The sequence below is a fragment of the Panthera tigris genome, chromosome B1 (genome assembly GCF_018350195.1).
Source record: "Panthera tigris isolate Pti1 chromosome B1, P.tigris_Pti1_mat1.1, whole genome shotgun sequence".
Taxonomy (NCBI): Eukaryota; Metazoa; Chordata; class Mammalia; order Carnivora; family Felidae; genus Panthera; species Panthera tigris.
This window is the reverse complement of record NC_056663.1, coordinates 86,157,072-86,173,875: the sequence shown is the minus strand read 5'-3', so window position 1 is coordinate 86,173,875 and position 16,804 is coordinate 86,157,072. Positions and strand designations below refer to the sequence as shown.

At 42.0% G+C, this 16,804-nt stretch overlaps 1 protein-coding gene across 2 annotated transcripts in view; it reads right to left on the bottom strand.

Moving 5' to 3' along the window:
• Positions 1-16,804, bottom strand: part of SETD7 (SET domain containing 7, histone lysine methyltransferase) — a 46,517-nt gene that overhangs the window by 11,951 nt on the left and 17,762 nt on the right. The window contains exons 3-5 of one of the 2 annotated variants that reach the window (XM_042983867.1): positions 12,300-12,501; positions 7,469-7,658; positions 1,626-1,707 (exon numbers count right to left, since the gene is read on the bottom strand). In XM_042983867.1, coding sequence (XP_042839801.1) covers positions 1,626-1,707; positions 7,469-7,658; positions 12,300-12,501 — 474 coding nt within the window. Of the gene's footprint in view, positions 1-1,625; positions 1,708-7,468; positions 7,673-12,299; positions 12,502-16,804 lie in introns of those variants that run through there. The other variant, XM_042983868.1, reaches the window with a different exon arrangement.

Below are 16,804 nucleotides of genomic sequence, written 5' to 3'. Positions count from 1 at the left end.
TTTACAGAAAAAGTTTGCCAATCCCTGGTTTACAGGAAAACAGCACTCACTCATCATTATTGAACTGGACTGAATAAGAGAGTGCATGCCCCATGAACAACTAACTATTCCAGCTCTTTGGGTGCTGTGATCTAATGACTCTGGTGGAAATGCTCATCTTTAATTTTTGTTCCATGGGTCTTACGCTTATTTTATGCACTAGAGGACTAAATTATTGCTTCCAACTTTACTCCTTCTCTGTGGTAGAATTATACATCCTGCTACTTTGCCATGTGACCTTGTGGTGCCTCCTTCACGGTGGGTAGACCATGTACCCCTGCTGGGACCATGCTGGGCTTGGCCGTATGCTCTACTTCGCTACTGGAACATGGGCAAGAGGACTGCATGCCAGGGCCCAGGTGTTAAGAGGATGGCAAATTTCTGTCAGTTTTCTGCGATTTCCATTCATCTCCACCAGAAGAAGATGCCTCAGGAGGACACTGCTCCTTCAGCCTGCATCTTGGAATACAGACATGTGAAACCGACCTGAACCCAACTTGAAATCTGAAGTCCAGCCTCATCCAGCTGAGCCAAGTTGAGCCTGGTCAAAAGTGGCTGAACCTCAGCTAACTTACAGAATCATGAGTGTAACATAACATTTCTGCATTCATAAACCACTGTTAGGTTTTGAGGGTATCATTATACAGCATCATCACAACGAAAGTAACAAAAAAGATGGATACATATGATTATCGCGCTTTTGTGTTTCCGGTAGCCAAGAGACAAGAGACCAAACCCTTCCCTTTGTAAATGGACCACAGCTTTGTATCAAGAAAGAGGCCTTTCATTCATTGTGACATTGTGGTGGGAGCCCTGTCAGTTAAACCAAGGAAGTGGCCCATTTTTCAGATGGGACCAGAACAAAAAGTGAATGGGAGTCATGCTTTGTAAGCCAGGCTAACAAAAGAGTGAGGCAAAGAGAAGGCCAACTGCAGATGGCACTCTTACTCAGGAGCAGGCCAGCTGCTAGGAGACAAGCATCTCGGGGAGAGTACCAGAGAAAGTCATACCAAGAACTGAGCACTGGAGTTTAGAGAAGATGAAATGGAATGGGACTTGACACTTGGGGAATGAGCTTATAGAATCGGAAGCTTGTCATTTATAAGCTGGAATGTCTTTATGCTTCTTATATTGTCTTTCTTTCATGCCTGTTCTCCCTTAGTGAATAAAGAAATTGTCTTGTGTTCCAGATTCCCTCAGCTATGCTAAGTAAAGGAGGCATTCTGGTTCCTGCCTTGGCTAGACAGAGCTTTAAAGAAGGTGAAATGCTCTAGAGGCCGGCATGTGGCTTTCATTGCACCAGGGCCCTCAAAAAGGGGACAACTGGGTAGGGCATAGCTGGCTGCCTAGCCCGACAGCTGTCTATATGTAGAAGTTGCATTCTGGGACTGACACAAGGCTGTTCTGTGCTTTATGGTTGGAGAAACTCTCTCACAGGGATAGAGTCTATATGAGCATAAAAACACTCTTCATCACAATATATGAACTTTTTTTCAGAGAGCCACAAAGAAGGATTAGTTCCCAACATTAGGGCTTTTTAACCTCCTATAAACAGGGCTATTAAAACCACAAGGAAAAAAAATTACCTCTCTGATTCATATGGATCTGGAAGAAGAGCATTGGTAGAAATGCAAGATGAAGTCGATTTATCAAAGTGGTACACCGAACCTGAAAAGCAAACGAAAATCTCAATCCAGGGATTACAGAGTTAGAGAAGAACTTTTACAGCGTCTCTCTGTATTCATGGGACAGAATGAGTTAAATAATGAAAAGTGTTATTCAAGTTATAGCACCTGGTGGAGAGGATGTGGAGAAACGGGAACCCTCTTGCACTGTTGGTGGGAATGCAAACCGGTGCAGCCGCTCTGGAAAACAGTGTGGAGGTTCCTCAAAAAATTAAAAATAGACCTACCCTATGACCCAGCAATAGCACTGCTAGGAATTTACCCAAGGGATACAGGAGTACTGATGCATAGGGGCACTTGTACCCCAATGTTTATAGCAGCACTTTCAACAATAGCCAAATTATGGAAAGAGCCTAAATGTCCACCAACTGACAAACAGATAAAGATGTGGTTTATATATACAATGGAATACTACTTGGCAATGAGAAAGAATGAAATCTGGCCATTTGTAGCAACGTGGATGGAACTGGAGGGTATTATGCTAAGTGAGATAAGTCAGGCAGAGAAAGACAGATACCCTATGTTTTCACTCATATGCGGATCCTGAGAAACTTAACAGAAGACCAAGCGGGAGGGGAAGGGGGAAAAAAGTTACAGAAAAGGAGGCAAACCGTAAGAGACTCTTAAATACTGAGAACAAACTGAGGGTTGATGGGGGATGGGGGAGAGGGGAAAGTGGGTGATGGGCACGGAGGAGGGCACTGGATGTTGTATGGAAACCAATTTGAAGATAAATTATATATATACATATATATATATATATATATATATATATACACGCACACACACATGTATATATATTATATATACACTCACACACATATACGTATACTTACATATACGTATATGTGTGTGTGTGTGTGTGTGTGTGTGTGTGTGTGTGTGTATGTATATATAAAAGTCATAGTACCTGGAATAAATTCTTCAATATAAATAAAAAAATTTTTTTAAATTTATTTATTTTGAGAGAGCAAGAGAATGAGCAAGCAGGGGAGGGGCACAGAGAGAGAGAGAGACAGAATCCTAAGCAGGCTCCATACCGTCACCACAGAGCCCGACAGGGGGCTTAAACCCCCAAATTGTGAGATCATGACCTGAGCTGAAGTTGAATACTTAACCAACTGAGTCACCCAGGCGCCCCCAAATTCTCCAATATAAATGAATGGTTTTTAGATTTGCTTTTGAGTTGCATTTTTAGGTCTTAATGAACAGCCATCGTATGTATTTCTTAAAATCCCATTTTTGCTTTTGAATTGTCTTTATTCAAATGGTTTAAAAAATGCTTGTGCAATTAAAATTTTTAATCAAGAAAATGCTTTGTCATGAAATTCTGAGATCTTCTGGGCAGATCAGGTTGAGTGATGGTTTTTAAAATTTTCTCGTGGTTTTCTTCCTAGTAGACACAGTCTGTAGACTCCAACCACCCAGCCCTGGCAATTGTCTCCTTCACTAAAAATAAACATTCAGCCTCACCAGAATTAAGAACAGAACTGCTTTTGATAAAGCAAAAACACAGTCATCTTATTTCTATTAAGGTTGTTCAGAAGCAAGTCAGTAATTTATTCCAGAAACTAAGGTACACAACTGTCCTAGATTTAACACTGGCTCTCCGCAAAGGACCAGCCTCAGAGAGCCTTCCCAGAGCACGCTGAAGACATCCGAGGCTCTACTGCACAGTAAGTAAAGAAGCACATTTCAGAACCGATGGGCTTAGTCCTGTAAAGTAAATTCTTTTAGGCACTAAGACATCACAAATAGTCCCATTAAGCAATTCCTCGGTGGTTACCAGTGGTTACCAGGTCCTCTTTCAGTTTTGTTTTGTTTTGTACAATCACAAAATCCAAAATCAATGTCTCAAACTAAAAGTTAAAAAGCAATCAGGATCAGTCAAGGTCTAGCTAGGAAACAGACCATTTGAGTATTTCAAAGAGAGAATTTCACTCAGGGAATTGGTTATACAGAGCACGGAAGAACTAAGAAGCCAAACGGGCAGGTAAGGAGCCCAGAAACTGGCAAGAGCTGGAAGCCATACAGCCCTAAGCCAGAGGGACAAAGGCGGAGAGGGTGTGCCTGGGGTTCTAGAGTTGGACTGATGCGGGACCTTCCTGTTGGGAGATGGAATCAGGAGACAGGCCACTGCTGGAGACACTGCTGGACACAGAGAGATCTTCTCCCTGATTCCTTTCCTCTCCATGCCCTTGGCCAGTGCCTCCCGATGGCCAAACCCAGAGAGAAGCCAATGCACATGACCCTAGGAAACGTGGCCTGCCAGCGGCAGAAGCCCCCTGCAATGAAAGCAGGACATGTGGACAAGAATTGCATCTGGGAGCAAACTGGTAATGGACCAACGCACAATCCATTAAAGGAAGTTAGTTTAAAAAAGAAACAACCCACACAATTCAACCAAACTTTTCTGTGAAATACATGTTGTATTGCACAGAAAATCTATGAACCTCCACCTTCCTTCTTTAGACTAAACCTTTCATCCCAAACGTACAGAGTGCCAACTACATGTAAAGCACTGTGTTAGGGACCGTGCAGGTACAAAGAGGAGAAACACCTCCGGCTGCTCTTCAAGGAGCCGATGCTGTCTTTTCCAGCTTAATGTCCCTTCCTGTTTTTCCTAGATCTGCTCCAGGCAAACGGAGCACAATCTTTAGTTTTACTCCTCTCCTCTATAGTTTATACTATGCCCTTTGACCAGAATTCATTCATTCACTTGACAGTCACTAATTCTACGAGGTGAGCCAAGCCTTAAAGACAGAATGGGAATTAACAGAGAAAGGAGTTCCTTTGTCGAGAGATGAAGAGACAAGGCAAGAAGAAAATCCCGCCTGAGGCATAACAAAGAAATCAGCGCATGGTAAGTGGAGAACTAGAAGTAATTTATGGGGAGCGCCTGGGTGGCTCAGTCAGTTGAGTGGCTAACTATTGATTTCAGCTCAGGTCATGATCCCAGGGTCGTGGAATTGAGCCCCGCTCTGGGCACCGGGCTTGCTTAAGATTCTCTCTCTCTCCCTCTGCCCCTCTCTGACATGTGCTCTAAGTAAATAAAAATAGAAGCAGTTTGTGGTTGCAAAAGCATAAAGAGAAAGGGTGTGGTGGGAGAGGTCGGCGGGGGGCAGGTTGGGAGTACTTTGTGTGAGGTGTTTGCATTACGTTTTCCTCCTCCCCATGGTGGACCAGATGGCAGCATGGCCCTGTCAGACCTCATCTGTAGGTTAGTCTGCAGCTCACTGACAGTAACGAGAGGGGCTGGGGGAGTGCGGTGGGGAGAGGTGCAGAACACTGAAGACCTGTGTCCTGTCAGTCACCCAAAGCAGCCATGCTTCTTGACCTTTGTGAAACCCAAATTGCTCAATGTATCCTTAAATTAACAGGCCTGCCAGAATCTCACCAGTTATGTCCCTCCTCCCGACCTTTACTGTGGCCTTATAGTGAAAAGGGTGTTCATCATTTACAACCAGGAGTTCTAAAAAAAAAAAATACCCTTTGAGAACTATTACCCTCACTTCCCAAAATCTGTTTCTTACTTATACTAAGAAGAAGGTAATAATAACAATAACTTTCATTATGGTGTTTTTACAGTCGCTGCCAGCACCTGTCTTTTATAATGAAGAAACAATTTCCGAAGGGATAAAGAACTTGCCCGAGACCACACTGTGGCAAATGCTGAAGCTGAAACTTAAATGAGGTGACTCCAAAGTTCAAGGCTCTTGCCACTAAAACACGCTGCCGCTTGTGAAGTTTTAAAATTGGCATCACCATTTGGGGATCCTCCCCTGGCCCAGGTCCCTTCATTTCTAAAGACTGTGGCACTGTCTCCTTTCAGAACACATGTGAAGAGCACAGATATGAGAATTTGAAGTGCAAAGATTACTGTTTCACTTAAAATGAAAACAACTTCATTTGGGGATGATTGAAAATTTACAGAAAAGTTGCAGTACAGAGATTCCCCGATATCCCTCATGGTTTCTCCCAATGTTAACTTCTTCTGCTTCTTCTTTTTTAATGTTTATGTATTTATTTTGAGAGAGAGAGAGAGAGGCAAAGAGAGGGGAGAAAAACAGAATTCCAAGCAGGCTCCACTCCATCAGAGCAGAGCCTGACTTGGGCTCGAACTCACGAACCGTGAGATCATGACCTGAGCCAAAATCAAGAGTCAGTCACTGAATCCACTGAGCCACCCAGGCGCCCATCTCATAATGTTAACTTTTTATGTCGCATGGTATGATTGTCAAAATGAAGAAACCAACATAGCTACATTACTATTAACTAAACTTCAGACTTTATTCAGATTTCACCAGTTTTTCCACTAATGCCCTCTTTCTCTTACAGGATCCAACCCAGAATCCCACATCACATTTAAGCTGCCTCAATTTTTAACTTAAAAAAAATAAAAACTGAGACATTTAAAACAACTCAAGTTATAAATGCTAGATTTCCCATTTTTGGACATTTTCCTCTGGAGATTCTCCTTCAGATCACAAATAGCTAAATATTATTTAGGAATATGAGTGCCTAGATTTATTATCTTTTTTACTTTTTTATTCTTAGAACCTAATTTAGATTGGAAATACACGCATATATTGTTTTCAAGGAATCAGACCAATATAAACAGCTTCTTTTTTTCTTTGTCTTTTTCCCCCAGACTTTCTACAATAAATAATTTTATACGCAGAAAAAAATATTTAGTATGCTGTATTATACTTCTATATGGAAATGGGGGGCGCGTGGGTGGCTCAGTGAGTTAAACACCCGACTCTTGAATCTGGCTCAGGTCATGATCTCACAGTTGCGAGATGGAACCCTGCCTAGGGCTCTGCAATGGGTGTGGAGCCTGCTTAGGATTCTCTGTCTCTCTCTCTGTCTCTCTCTCTCTCTGCCCCTCCCCTGCTCAAGCTCTCTCTCTCAAAAACAAAAAAAAATAAGCAAACAAATAAATAAATAAATAAATGAAAATAAAAATAAAATAAAATAAAATAAAAGGAAATAGGATTTTTTTCTAATATGATTCCACTGGGCTCACTCATGTGTCCAGTATGTGTCCTGTGAAGATGCCACTATGCATTTATCCTTTCTAATCAGAGCTCGGGCTGAATCAGCTTTACAATCTGTACAACCTGGAGATCTACCTAATTTGATTCTTTAACATCATTGAACTGTATTTCAGTTTTTTCTGAGATATACTAATCTTTTGAAATTCATGGAATTACTGCCGTCATTTCTTCAATTCTTCCCTGTATTATTATATAGCTATATTCTTGTCATGTGACTTTTAGCATCTGCTACTGAAATGCATGGTGTTTATTTCCCCGTCTCATTGATATTTGGCTTGACTATGTGATTTAATTTGACCAATGAAAAGTGGGTGAAATTATGTCAATTCCAAGCCAAGCTTTCAGAGGCAGCATAGGTGTCTGCTCATGCTCTGACTTCTTGTGACTCACTTGAGAAAATCTTGACCCAGGCCACCAACATCCCTTCAGATGGCCCCAGAATTAAGACCAGTAAGACACAATACAATAAGAAGCCTCAAGTCCAGCCATGCCCAGCCCAGCCCACCCCAGACCAGCTGGAGTACAGCTTGTCACCTGTATTTGAGATGTTAAGGTGTTTGTTATGCAGCAAAGCTGACTAATGCATGATTAAAGTGGACTAGACAAGGAAATTAACTTCTCTCAATTATGCCCTAACAACCTGCTTTGGAATTAGAGCACGCTTCTGAAGCAGATCCAACTTACTTCCAGGCATCAGTTCAAAGTGAGGCCTTCCTTCTTCAGTGGACATAAGGGTAGCCAGCTTTCCCTCTATCATCTCTCCATCGATGAATTTTCCATAAAGTGCGGTCCTCTCGTCAGGGTACACATACGCTATCTTCTCGCCTGTCATCTCCCCGTCTTCATTTACTTCTCCCACAAGGCTGCCTCCATCCTGATGGGAGAAGCCAAAAGCCAGAAAATATTATATATAGTATTTATCCACACGGCACGACTTCAAGAACTTTTTCTTGTGCACTCCCTTCGTGGATAGCACTAATGTAACAGCTTAAGAACTCAGAGAAAAACCTGACGCATACTTACTTTCCCATCCAACCCCGTACAAATAAACGGCGAGAGGTTACATGCAGAGAAGCACAGAAAGCCTGATTTAGGGAGTCAGAGACCAAGCTGCACTTTGCAATGGTGACAAGTTACTGACACTCTCTCTTGGCTTGTTTTTGAAGAAGAACATACATTGTATTTGTAATATTAGTTACAAACATTTAAAGGAAATGTAACAATAAGTGTTAGTTTGGGCCGATACCAAATGTGATGAGGAACAGTGGCAAGATGGTTTTACTCACTATTCATACCATTTCACTTCTCTATGTGGCATTTTGGATTTCTGGTCCATTAAAAAAATCTTTAGTTCAGATGTATTTAAGAATTAATTTAGTGTACATGAGTAAAGAGAGTTGTCTGCAGTTTCTTTTTTTAAATATTTACTTTTGAGAGGGAAAGAGAGAGAGTGTGAGTGGGGGAAGGGCAGAGAGCCATGGGGACAGAGGATCTGAAAAGCAGGCTCCTGGCTCTGTGCTGACTGACAGCAGGGAGCCTGACGTGGGGCTTGAACCCATGAACTGTGAGATCATGACCTGAAGTCAGATGCTTAACCGACCCACTGAGCCACCCAGGTGCCCCTGCATTTTCTAACAGATAAAAAAAGGACTTCTGGACACTGCCTTTCTAAGAATCCTACACCACCACTTTTTATGGCATTAGAAGGAAAAGTGAAAAAAAAAATCAACTGAATTCTATTCCCTCCCCCATCACCACTTTCTCCCCACTTTTCTTTATTTACTGTTCCCTTCTGCCTCCTTCCAGGAGAGAAGCCAGCTGTGCTTCCTGTTTAACTGTCACTTGCTTTCATTCCTAAAGGTCATTAAATACTTCAGAGCAGAGGCTATCATACAATTCTGTACCCTGGTAAACGCTAGGGACATAGTAGGTGATCCACAAATACTTTTTGAATTGAACTGGGATACCAAAAAATAATCTAATAACTAATCAAAAAATAACTGAATCCAGACTACAAGAAATGTTTCCTTTTTTACTGCCCATGAGGAAGGTCTTTATGGTATAACTTGGAAAATCTGGGACCTCTTTGGGTTTGATACAACAAGAGTAGTGCCATGACATATTCTAAACGCTTGGTTACTTCTCCAACTCAAAGGTTCTAGAAACAGCTACTCAACGACAGTAGTACAGGATGACTTCTGAGTGATCCCAAAGGCTGCTTGCAGAGAGACAGCAGGAATAAATAACATCAGGTACGTGATTTCTATAGTTCTCCATAGTCTGATTGCTCTTTGGAGAAAAGATTTTATAAATTTAAAAACGAATCACAGCACTTTCATAAAAAGAAAAATACTTGGCAGCATTTTTCATGGATAGAAAGCGCATTAGAGCTATATTATTGCTCTTTCTCCTCCCAGAGTTAATTCTTAATAACCCAGCATAAACGGGGATGATACTTCCTGCAAGATCTGCCTTCAGGCTTTCAGGGGTGATTACTGAGCAGAACGGTGTTAGGGCGTTTCTGCTTCTCATATGCTGTAACTAATGTAAGCCAACGTTACCAGTTACTTGTACGGAATTCTGTCTTTCTAGGGTCTCAGATTTTTCTCCCTTAATACTCTAAACTTCTGGTTTGGGGGTGGTGGTGGTGAATTTCTCTGTCTAGTATGATAAAGCAGAGGTTCTTTTATTTCTAACAGGACGTAAACACTTTTAACTGAAAATGACGTCACCGTTCCAAGGTAAAATTCTGAAAGAAATACGCTGTCCTGAGAGTAAGCTTATAAATACTCTAAGGGGAGCCATTCTTTTTTCCTCCCCTTGTTTCTGCTTTGACCCGTATCACAAAACAGGTGCCTGTCTGCTGTGTCAGGGAGTGCTGGGGAGGAAGCTGCTGCCTTCTCTCCTTTGCTAGGAGGCTCCCCTTCAGGGAGAAGGAATCACTCATTTGAGTAGTGAGAAGGCGGGGTCTGACAGCCACCGCCACCCATCTCTCTATTAGGTGGAGGTGACAGGGCAAAGCTTGCTGCCCCCAGAGGTCCTGTCCTGGAAGCTGTCCGTGCCCTCAGGCTGCACCTGCACCCCTCTCCATTCCTGCCCTTTCCTTGGGGAAGCTCCCCCGGGCAGGCCCTCCTTCCCTGGGGAGACCCGCGACTTCCCAGAGCTCTATCTGCAGCTGGTCCAACTGTTCCATTCAGAGGGGGAAGGACTGAAGTGCATTCTGACTTTGGGTCCATAGCACGTCTCCGACCCAACACGGTCATAATAAAACCGACCTTTTGATCTCTGACACCTAGGTCTATTTCTTAGTGGATTCTGAATTCAGAGAGAAGAGGGATGTCATTAGCCCTCTCCACTGCCAACAGATACCATATATAAAGCAAGTGTTATCCCAGGTTAATTTTGAAAGCTTATAACTCCCCAGTGCTTCTTTCCTAAGGCAGAGTGTTCTCTGGGTATTTAATAAGATAATAATACAGCAGGCTGATTCATACAAAAGGTGATCTCCTCTAGAGACTTTAATTGATCCTAGTCACAAGTAAGATGACAAGTAGTAGGAGGATCTGGTAATCCCTATTTTGCCTCTTCCCTATACCCAACTGCACGCACAGAGTTCCACTTTCCCTGACTCCATAATTTACTGTCACATCGGCAGATCCCCAGCGCCAGACGGCAAGATGCTCAATCGGCCTACTCCTGAAACAACAAACCTCTCTGTCTTCCTAAGCTGGTTAAGAACCTGCACCACTTCCCTCTTCCTGCTTGCCCTGTAGGCAGTGACTGAAAGGACTTTTGATCTATTGCAGAGCCTACTAAGAAGATATGTTAAATGTCTGGGCAATCATTTAAAAGATCTTTTGCGGTATTCTTTCCTTCTGCCCTGCTCCTAGAGTAGAACTTTTAAAAAAATATTTTACTTATTTATTTATTTTTAAAGTTTATTTACTGATTTTGAGAGAGAGACAGTGAGGGAGGGGCAGAGAGAGGGGGAGAGAGAGAATCCCAAGCAGGCTCTGCGCTGTCAGCACAGAGCCTGACGGGACTAAATGCCACAAACCGCAAGATCATGACCTGAACTGACATCAAGAGTCAGATGCTCAATCAACTGAGCCTCCCAGTCGCCCCTTTAAAATCTTATTTAAAAAAAAATTGTTTTTAAATTTTTATTTAATTTTTTGAGAGAGAGAGAGAGAGACACAGAGACAGAGCATGACCGGGGAGGGGCATAGAGAGAGAGGGAGACCTAGAATCCGAAGCAGGCTCCAGGCTCTGAGCTGTCAGCACAGAGCCCGGCACAGGGCTTGAACCCTCAAACTGTGAGATCATGACCTGAGCCGAAGTCGGCCACTTAACCGACCAAGCCACCCAGGCGCCCCAAGATTTTATTTTTAAGTAATCTCTATATCTAATGTGGGGCTCAAATTTACAACCCTGAGATCAAAAGTCATACGCTCCACCAACTGAGCCAGCCAGGCACCCCGAGTATAACTTATTTTTAAAGAACAATAATGTGTAAGTAGATTTAGCTGGGGGCTATTTTTCTTGTTATACCTGTAATAGATCTTTTTTTTTTTTTTTTTAATCATAAGAAGATAGGTCTCAGAGTAAGAAAAATTGTATTTTGACTTAAGCTCTGGACAAAAGTAAATATTATTATTATTATTATTATTATTATTATTATTATTATGTTAAGTAAGCTCTTTGTCCAACATGGGGCTTGAACTCATGATCCCAAGATCAAGAGTCACATGCTCTACTCACTGAACCAGTCAGGTGCCCTGGACAAAATAAAATTTTAGCTAAAATATTTTCTAAGGTCTATTTTCTGACAAATTTTCTGGAAATTAACTAATAACAGATGGGATATTTGAAATGCAAACAACAATTAGAGCATTAATTCCCAACCCAATGAGTTTTGCCACATCTTTTTGCTCCAGTAAACCCTAGAAATATTGGGAAATATTACCAAATACTCAAAGGCAAGGTAACTTTAATCACCTTAATTTAAACAACATAAGCCATAAATCACTTATAAAGTAGGGAGTAGGGTTGTACAATCAAGTAATAACAGTGCGGTAAGTCCCAAAAGATGGGAGATTGCTGGATCAGTCTCCTGTATGAGAACCAGAATGAAGTGCAACAATGAAATATTCCATCTCTTTCTGTATATCAGAAGACTATTTTTAAAAAGCATGCATTTTTTTGGTCTTTATTAGTGGTACAATAAAGCCACTTTGTCCCGATTGATTTGTTTGAATCACGACTATTCTTTCTTTTCCAAAACACCACTGAAGAGGAATGAATAGTAGTTGCTAAGATCACCAATCTAAGTGGACAGTGAGTAACAGTGAGGGGCACACCTTGTAAGCTGGTGGCTTCAGCTCCTGTGAGTCTCAAATTTCACAGATTGATATTTTCTAACATAGAGAGTACATTTTACTCCTCATTGTGAGGAGTCAAAGCATCGGCTTGAAACGTGTTACATTCCAGCAAAATGAACAGTCACCAGGCTTACTGGGTAGTATATCCAGCAGACTCCATGCCGAATGTTATCTTTGTATTGCCCCTTGAAGATCAGTCTCCCATCCGTGTCGTACTCCTGGGCGGGACCATTCAACTCTCCGTCTACATACGTGCCCTGGAGAACGCCTCCGTCCTCGTAAGTGTACACGCCCTGGCCCTGTAGGGCATCGTCCACATAATATCCCTCCAGGGTGCTGTGAGAGAAGGGAGAACAAAAGGGAATGGTCAGATCATGACTGTGCTCTCTGAAAAGAAAGCACCACATGAAAGGCACTGCATGCCCAGCTCTGGTTTGATGCTGACCTGTATTCAGCCCATCTCCTGAATTCCCTAGATCGCTAGGAAAAACACTCCCGAGATATAGGTAGCATTAGAGACAGAGAGAGATCTACTTCTTAACTTCCTGGTTCCTATTAATCCTTTTTCTCTGCTAGCAGAAATAGAGAAGAACAAAGGTACAGGGGGAAGCTGAGAACAAGCCTCATCTGAATACGTTTCAAGGCTAAGATGCTGACCCATACCGGGCAATAGAAATGGTGACATATCACACATAAACCATTGATGCTTAACTCCCTCAAGAGGGGTCCAGACCTCACTGGTAGTTCTCAAGCTCTTTTAGATTGCTTGTACATATAAGTATCTAATAATACGAAAGTGGTTTAGAATGTAAATGTCTACGTGTTTGTTTAAGTCATTAAATGTATTACTTATGGGTGACAATCATAATTGGTAGCCAATCAAAAGAACCCCTTCCATTTCTTTGGGTGATATATGGGAATTTACTTAAGTAAATGCATGCGTGTGTGCATGTGTGCGTGTGCATGTGTGTGTGTGCATGATCAGGGCAAATGGGGGCAAGTGAGGAAGACTGCAGGCTGAGCCTTGCTAATATCATTAGTAGCCCGACAGTGTCGAGACCCATACTTCTAGAACAGAAGCAAGCTCACGGGGATGCTCATGGTGATATTACAATAACTTCTCCATCGCTCCTCATAAAACACTTTTGGAATTTCATTATGTTTTCAGCTTCTCAAAGGTCATTATGCAATGAAACTAACTTCACCAAAAACTCCCTTTATGTACAGCAATTTGGAATAAGGGAAAGACCAGTTCAAATAAGTTTTAAAATTTAAAATGTAAGATGTTTATTAGCAACAAAGACAGTTTGTTTTAGGACCTGCAGATAGTGTCCATTCATCAATTCAACCAACAACCATTTATAGGGTGCTTTCTAAGTAGTGAGCATTGTGGGAGGTTCTAGAGAGCATGATGAACAAAATAAACAAACAGGAGAGGCTGGCAGGCACACACTGTGTAGTGGGGACAGATGGGACGCAAAGGGGGCCATGAGGACTAAGGTGGTCGCACCTGACTATGCCTGGTAAGGTCTTGTCTTGCTTACTGAATGACAGAGTGAGCTGTAATTATTAAATGAAAAGCACAGTCTAAACAACACAGTAGCCCCTGATCACACTGTAATTACACGATCAGTAGTCTCCCAAGGAGATAAATAGTTCTCTTTCAGTTTTGTTTGTACTACCAGTGATAAACAGGCAGAGTAAATTCATGAAGAGAATGAAGTGCACTTTAGTATAGCCCTTGCATAAGTAATCACAATTCTGTATCAGTGAGGTTGGAACTAATGAGATTCGACTGTCATTAGACTCTCCCAACAGCCAAAAAATAAGTAAACAAATACAAACAAAAATAACAACAACCCTGTTGAAAGATAGCTAAATCAACGGATGCAATGATGCAGTAGATGGTGCAAAAAACAACTTCATCATCTATCTTCACAGTTAGGATGGCCAGATAAAATATAGGATGCTCAGTTAGGTTTCAATTTCAGAAAGACAACAGATAGTTTTTGTAGTTTAAGTATGTCCCTAATATTGAAGGGAACACAGTTATCCTAAAATATTTCTCGTTGCTTATCTGAAATGCTGCTTTAACGGGGTGCTGTGGATTGTTATTTGCTAAACCTGGGAACCCTATTGACTAGATTCTCAGGGAGCATTCAAAACATTCCTATGTGTGTTTGAGCAGAATTATCCCCTGACAGACGAGTCTGCCAGTATTTCTCAGGTTGATGATCAAATCTACAAGGCATGGGTCTTGCAAATCCCTGAAACAATAAAATGGACTTGCACATACTTCCCCGTAACCATCCCCAGGAGTTTGTCCCATCCTCTTACCGTGGAGCCTGTCCTCGTTAGTATCATAGCACCAAAACAAACAGCTATTTCCCTCTTAGCCCAACTGACAAAGCTGCACAAATGCAAATTCTTTTAAAAAATCTTTTTTTAATGTTTATTTATATTTGAGAGACAGAGAGACAGAGTGCAAGTTGGGGAGGGGCAGAGAGAGAAGAGATACAGAATTTGAAGCAGTCTCTAGGCTCCGAACTGTCAGCACAGCGCCCGATGCAGGGCTTGAACCCACGGACCTTGAGATCATGACCTGAGTCCAAGTTGGATGCTTAACCAACTAAGCCACCCAGGGGCCCTCACAAATGCAAATTCTTAAGGCACCGGAGAGCAAACTTACTGCGTTATTTTTCAGCACCTGCTTGAAAGAAACAGCTTAGCCCCCTTAGCAAATTTGTATGATAGCTTGGATGAAATCTGATGACAAAAGGGGCATGTTATCACATGAACTGGGTTCTCTAGGGCCATAAAAATGACAAGGCTTTGAAATCCTCTGTCACCGAGGAAAGAAAATAAAAGCTTTTTAGTCTGGTGTGAAAGGTTCTGCCATTCTAACTTTTTCTTCCAGGGGATGCTGGCAAATCACTGTCTGCTGCCTGTTTGTGTAAATGCAGTTTTATTGCAACAGCCTCGCACATTCCTTTCCGTGTCCTCTGTGGTTGTTTTCATATTACAACAGCAGAGTTGCAGAGTTGCACCAGAGACTGGATACGGTCCCCGAAGCCTAAAATATTTACCATCTCACCCTATACAGAAAACGTTTGCTGACTCCTGTTCTATAGTTGTCGCTCACACTGGTTTATTCGCTGAGCCCAAGCACACCTCTTTATATCTTAGCTTCCATACCATGTGATGCTTGCTTCTTCCTGTAAAATATATGTAACCAAACACTTTTTTGTTTTAATTTTTTTAATGTTTATTTACTTTTGAGAGAATGACAGAGAGACAGAGAGCGAGTGGGGGAGGGGCAGAGAGAAAGAGAGAGAGAGACAGAACCTGAAGCAGGCTCCAGGCTCTGAGCTGTCAACACAGAGCCCAACACAGGGCTCGAATTCATGAACCCAGAGGTCATGACCTGAGCCAAAGTTGGACGCTTAACTGACTAAGCCACCCAGGCACTCCTATAACCAAACGTTATAAATCCCGGAGGACACATCCAGGAAAAAAGTTGTGGGCCACATTTTCTGGTTTTTCATTCAAAACAGAAATAACCTTGGGATAAAAATGAGTCTTCTCAAGCCTCTGGCATTTTTCTATTCAAAAAAGAAATAAACTGAAAAAATGGCACTGTTTTGTGGCAGCTAAATTGTTGCTCTCTGAGAATACTTGAGAAGTAGCTTTCTAATCCTTCTTGCGGAAATTGGATTGAGAGTTGCATTTTGGAGGAAGTCTGCTAATCCTGGTTTACCCAGATCCTACCCACTCTCTGCATGGAGCCCTACCTCCCCCAGTCTACCTTGACCTCTGCAGCCATGGTCCATCTTTCTCACTGGAGCCTCATCATGATCCATCACAGGACTATCCATGTCTTTAATGATGGCCAACTTACGTGTCATATTTCTCTAGATTGTAAAACCTTTTATAGGAACAAATTAGGCATTATCCATCCAAGCATCCCGGCCCTAACATATGGACACAGCCTGTCTTCAAGTGGTTATTTTCTAAATGAAAGAATGGAAATGGAAACTGGGCTAATTTTGCTTTGAGAAGATGGAGAGGGAACATAACAATAGTAACAATGTTACTCAAGTGCAGGGAGTATTCTTTATATGCAGTATACAGGCATACAGTCTGCAAGTTAGGAAAGTTTCTGAAACTCTGTGCTTCATTTCTTCACTTGTCAACTGCAGCTACTATAAGAATTAAATGGGTTAATATCTATCAAGAGTTTAGAAGATCATCTGGGACATAGGGACTGCTCAAATAAATAATAACTATTATTATTAAACATGCACACTCATGGGTTTGATGGTGAGCTTTCTACTGAGAAACCAGGCTTAAAACAGCATCGGGGAAGTAGTTATGAGATACTAGAATAGTCAAAGAAATGTATAAAACTGCTTTAAATGTACTTTATTTTTTTTTTAATTTTTTTTAACGTTTATTTATTTTTGAGACAGAGAGAGACACAGCATGAACGGGGGAGGGGCAGAGAGAGAGGGAAACACAGAATCGGAAGCAGGCCCCAGGCTCCGAGCCATCAGCCCAGAGCCCGACGCGGGGCTCGAACCCACGGACCGCGAGATCGTGACCTGAGCCGAAGTCGGACACTCAACCGACTGAGCCACCC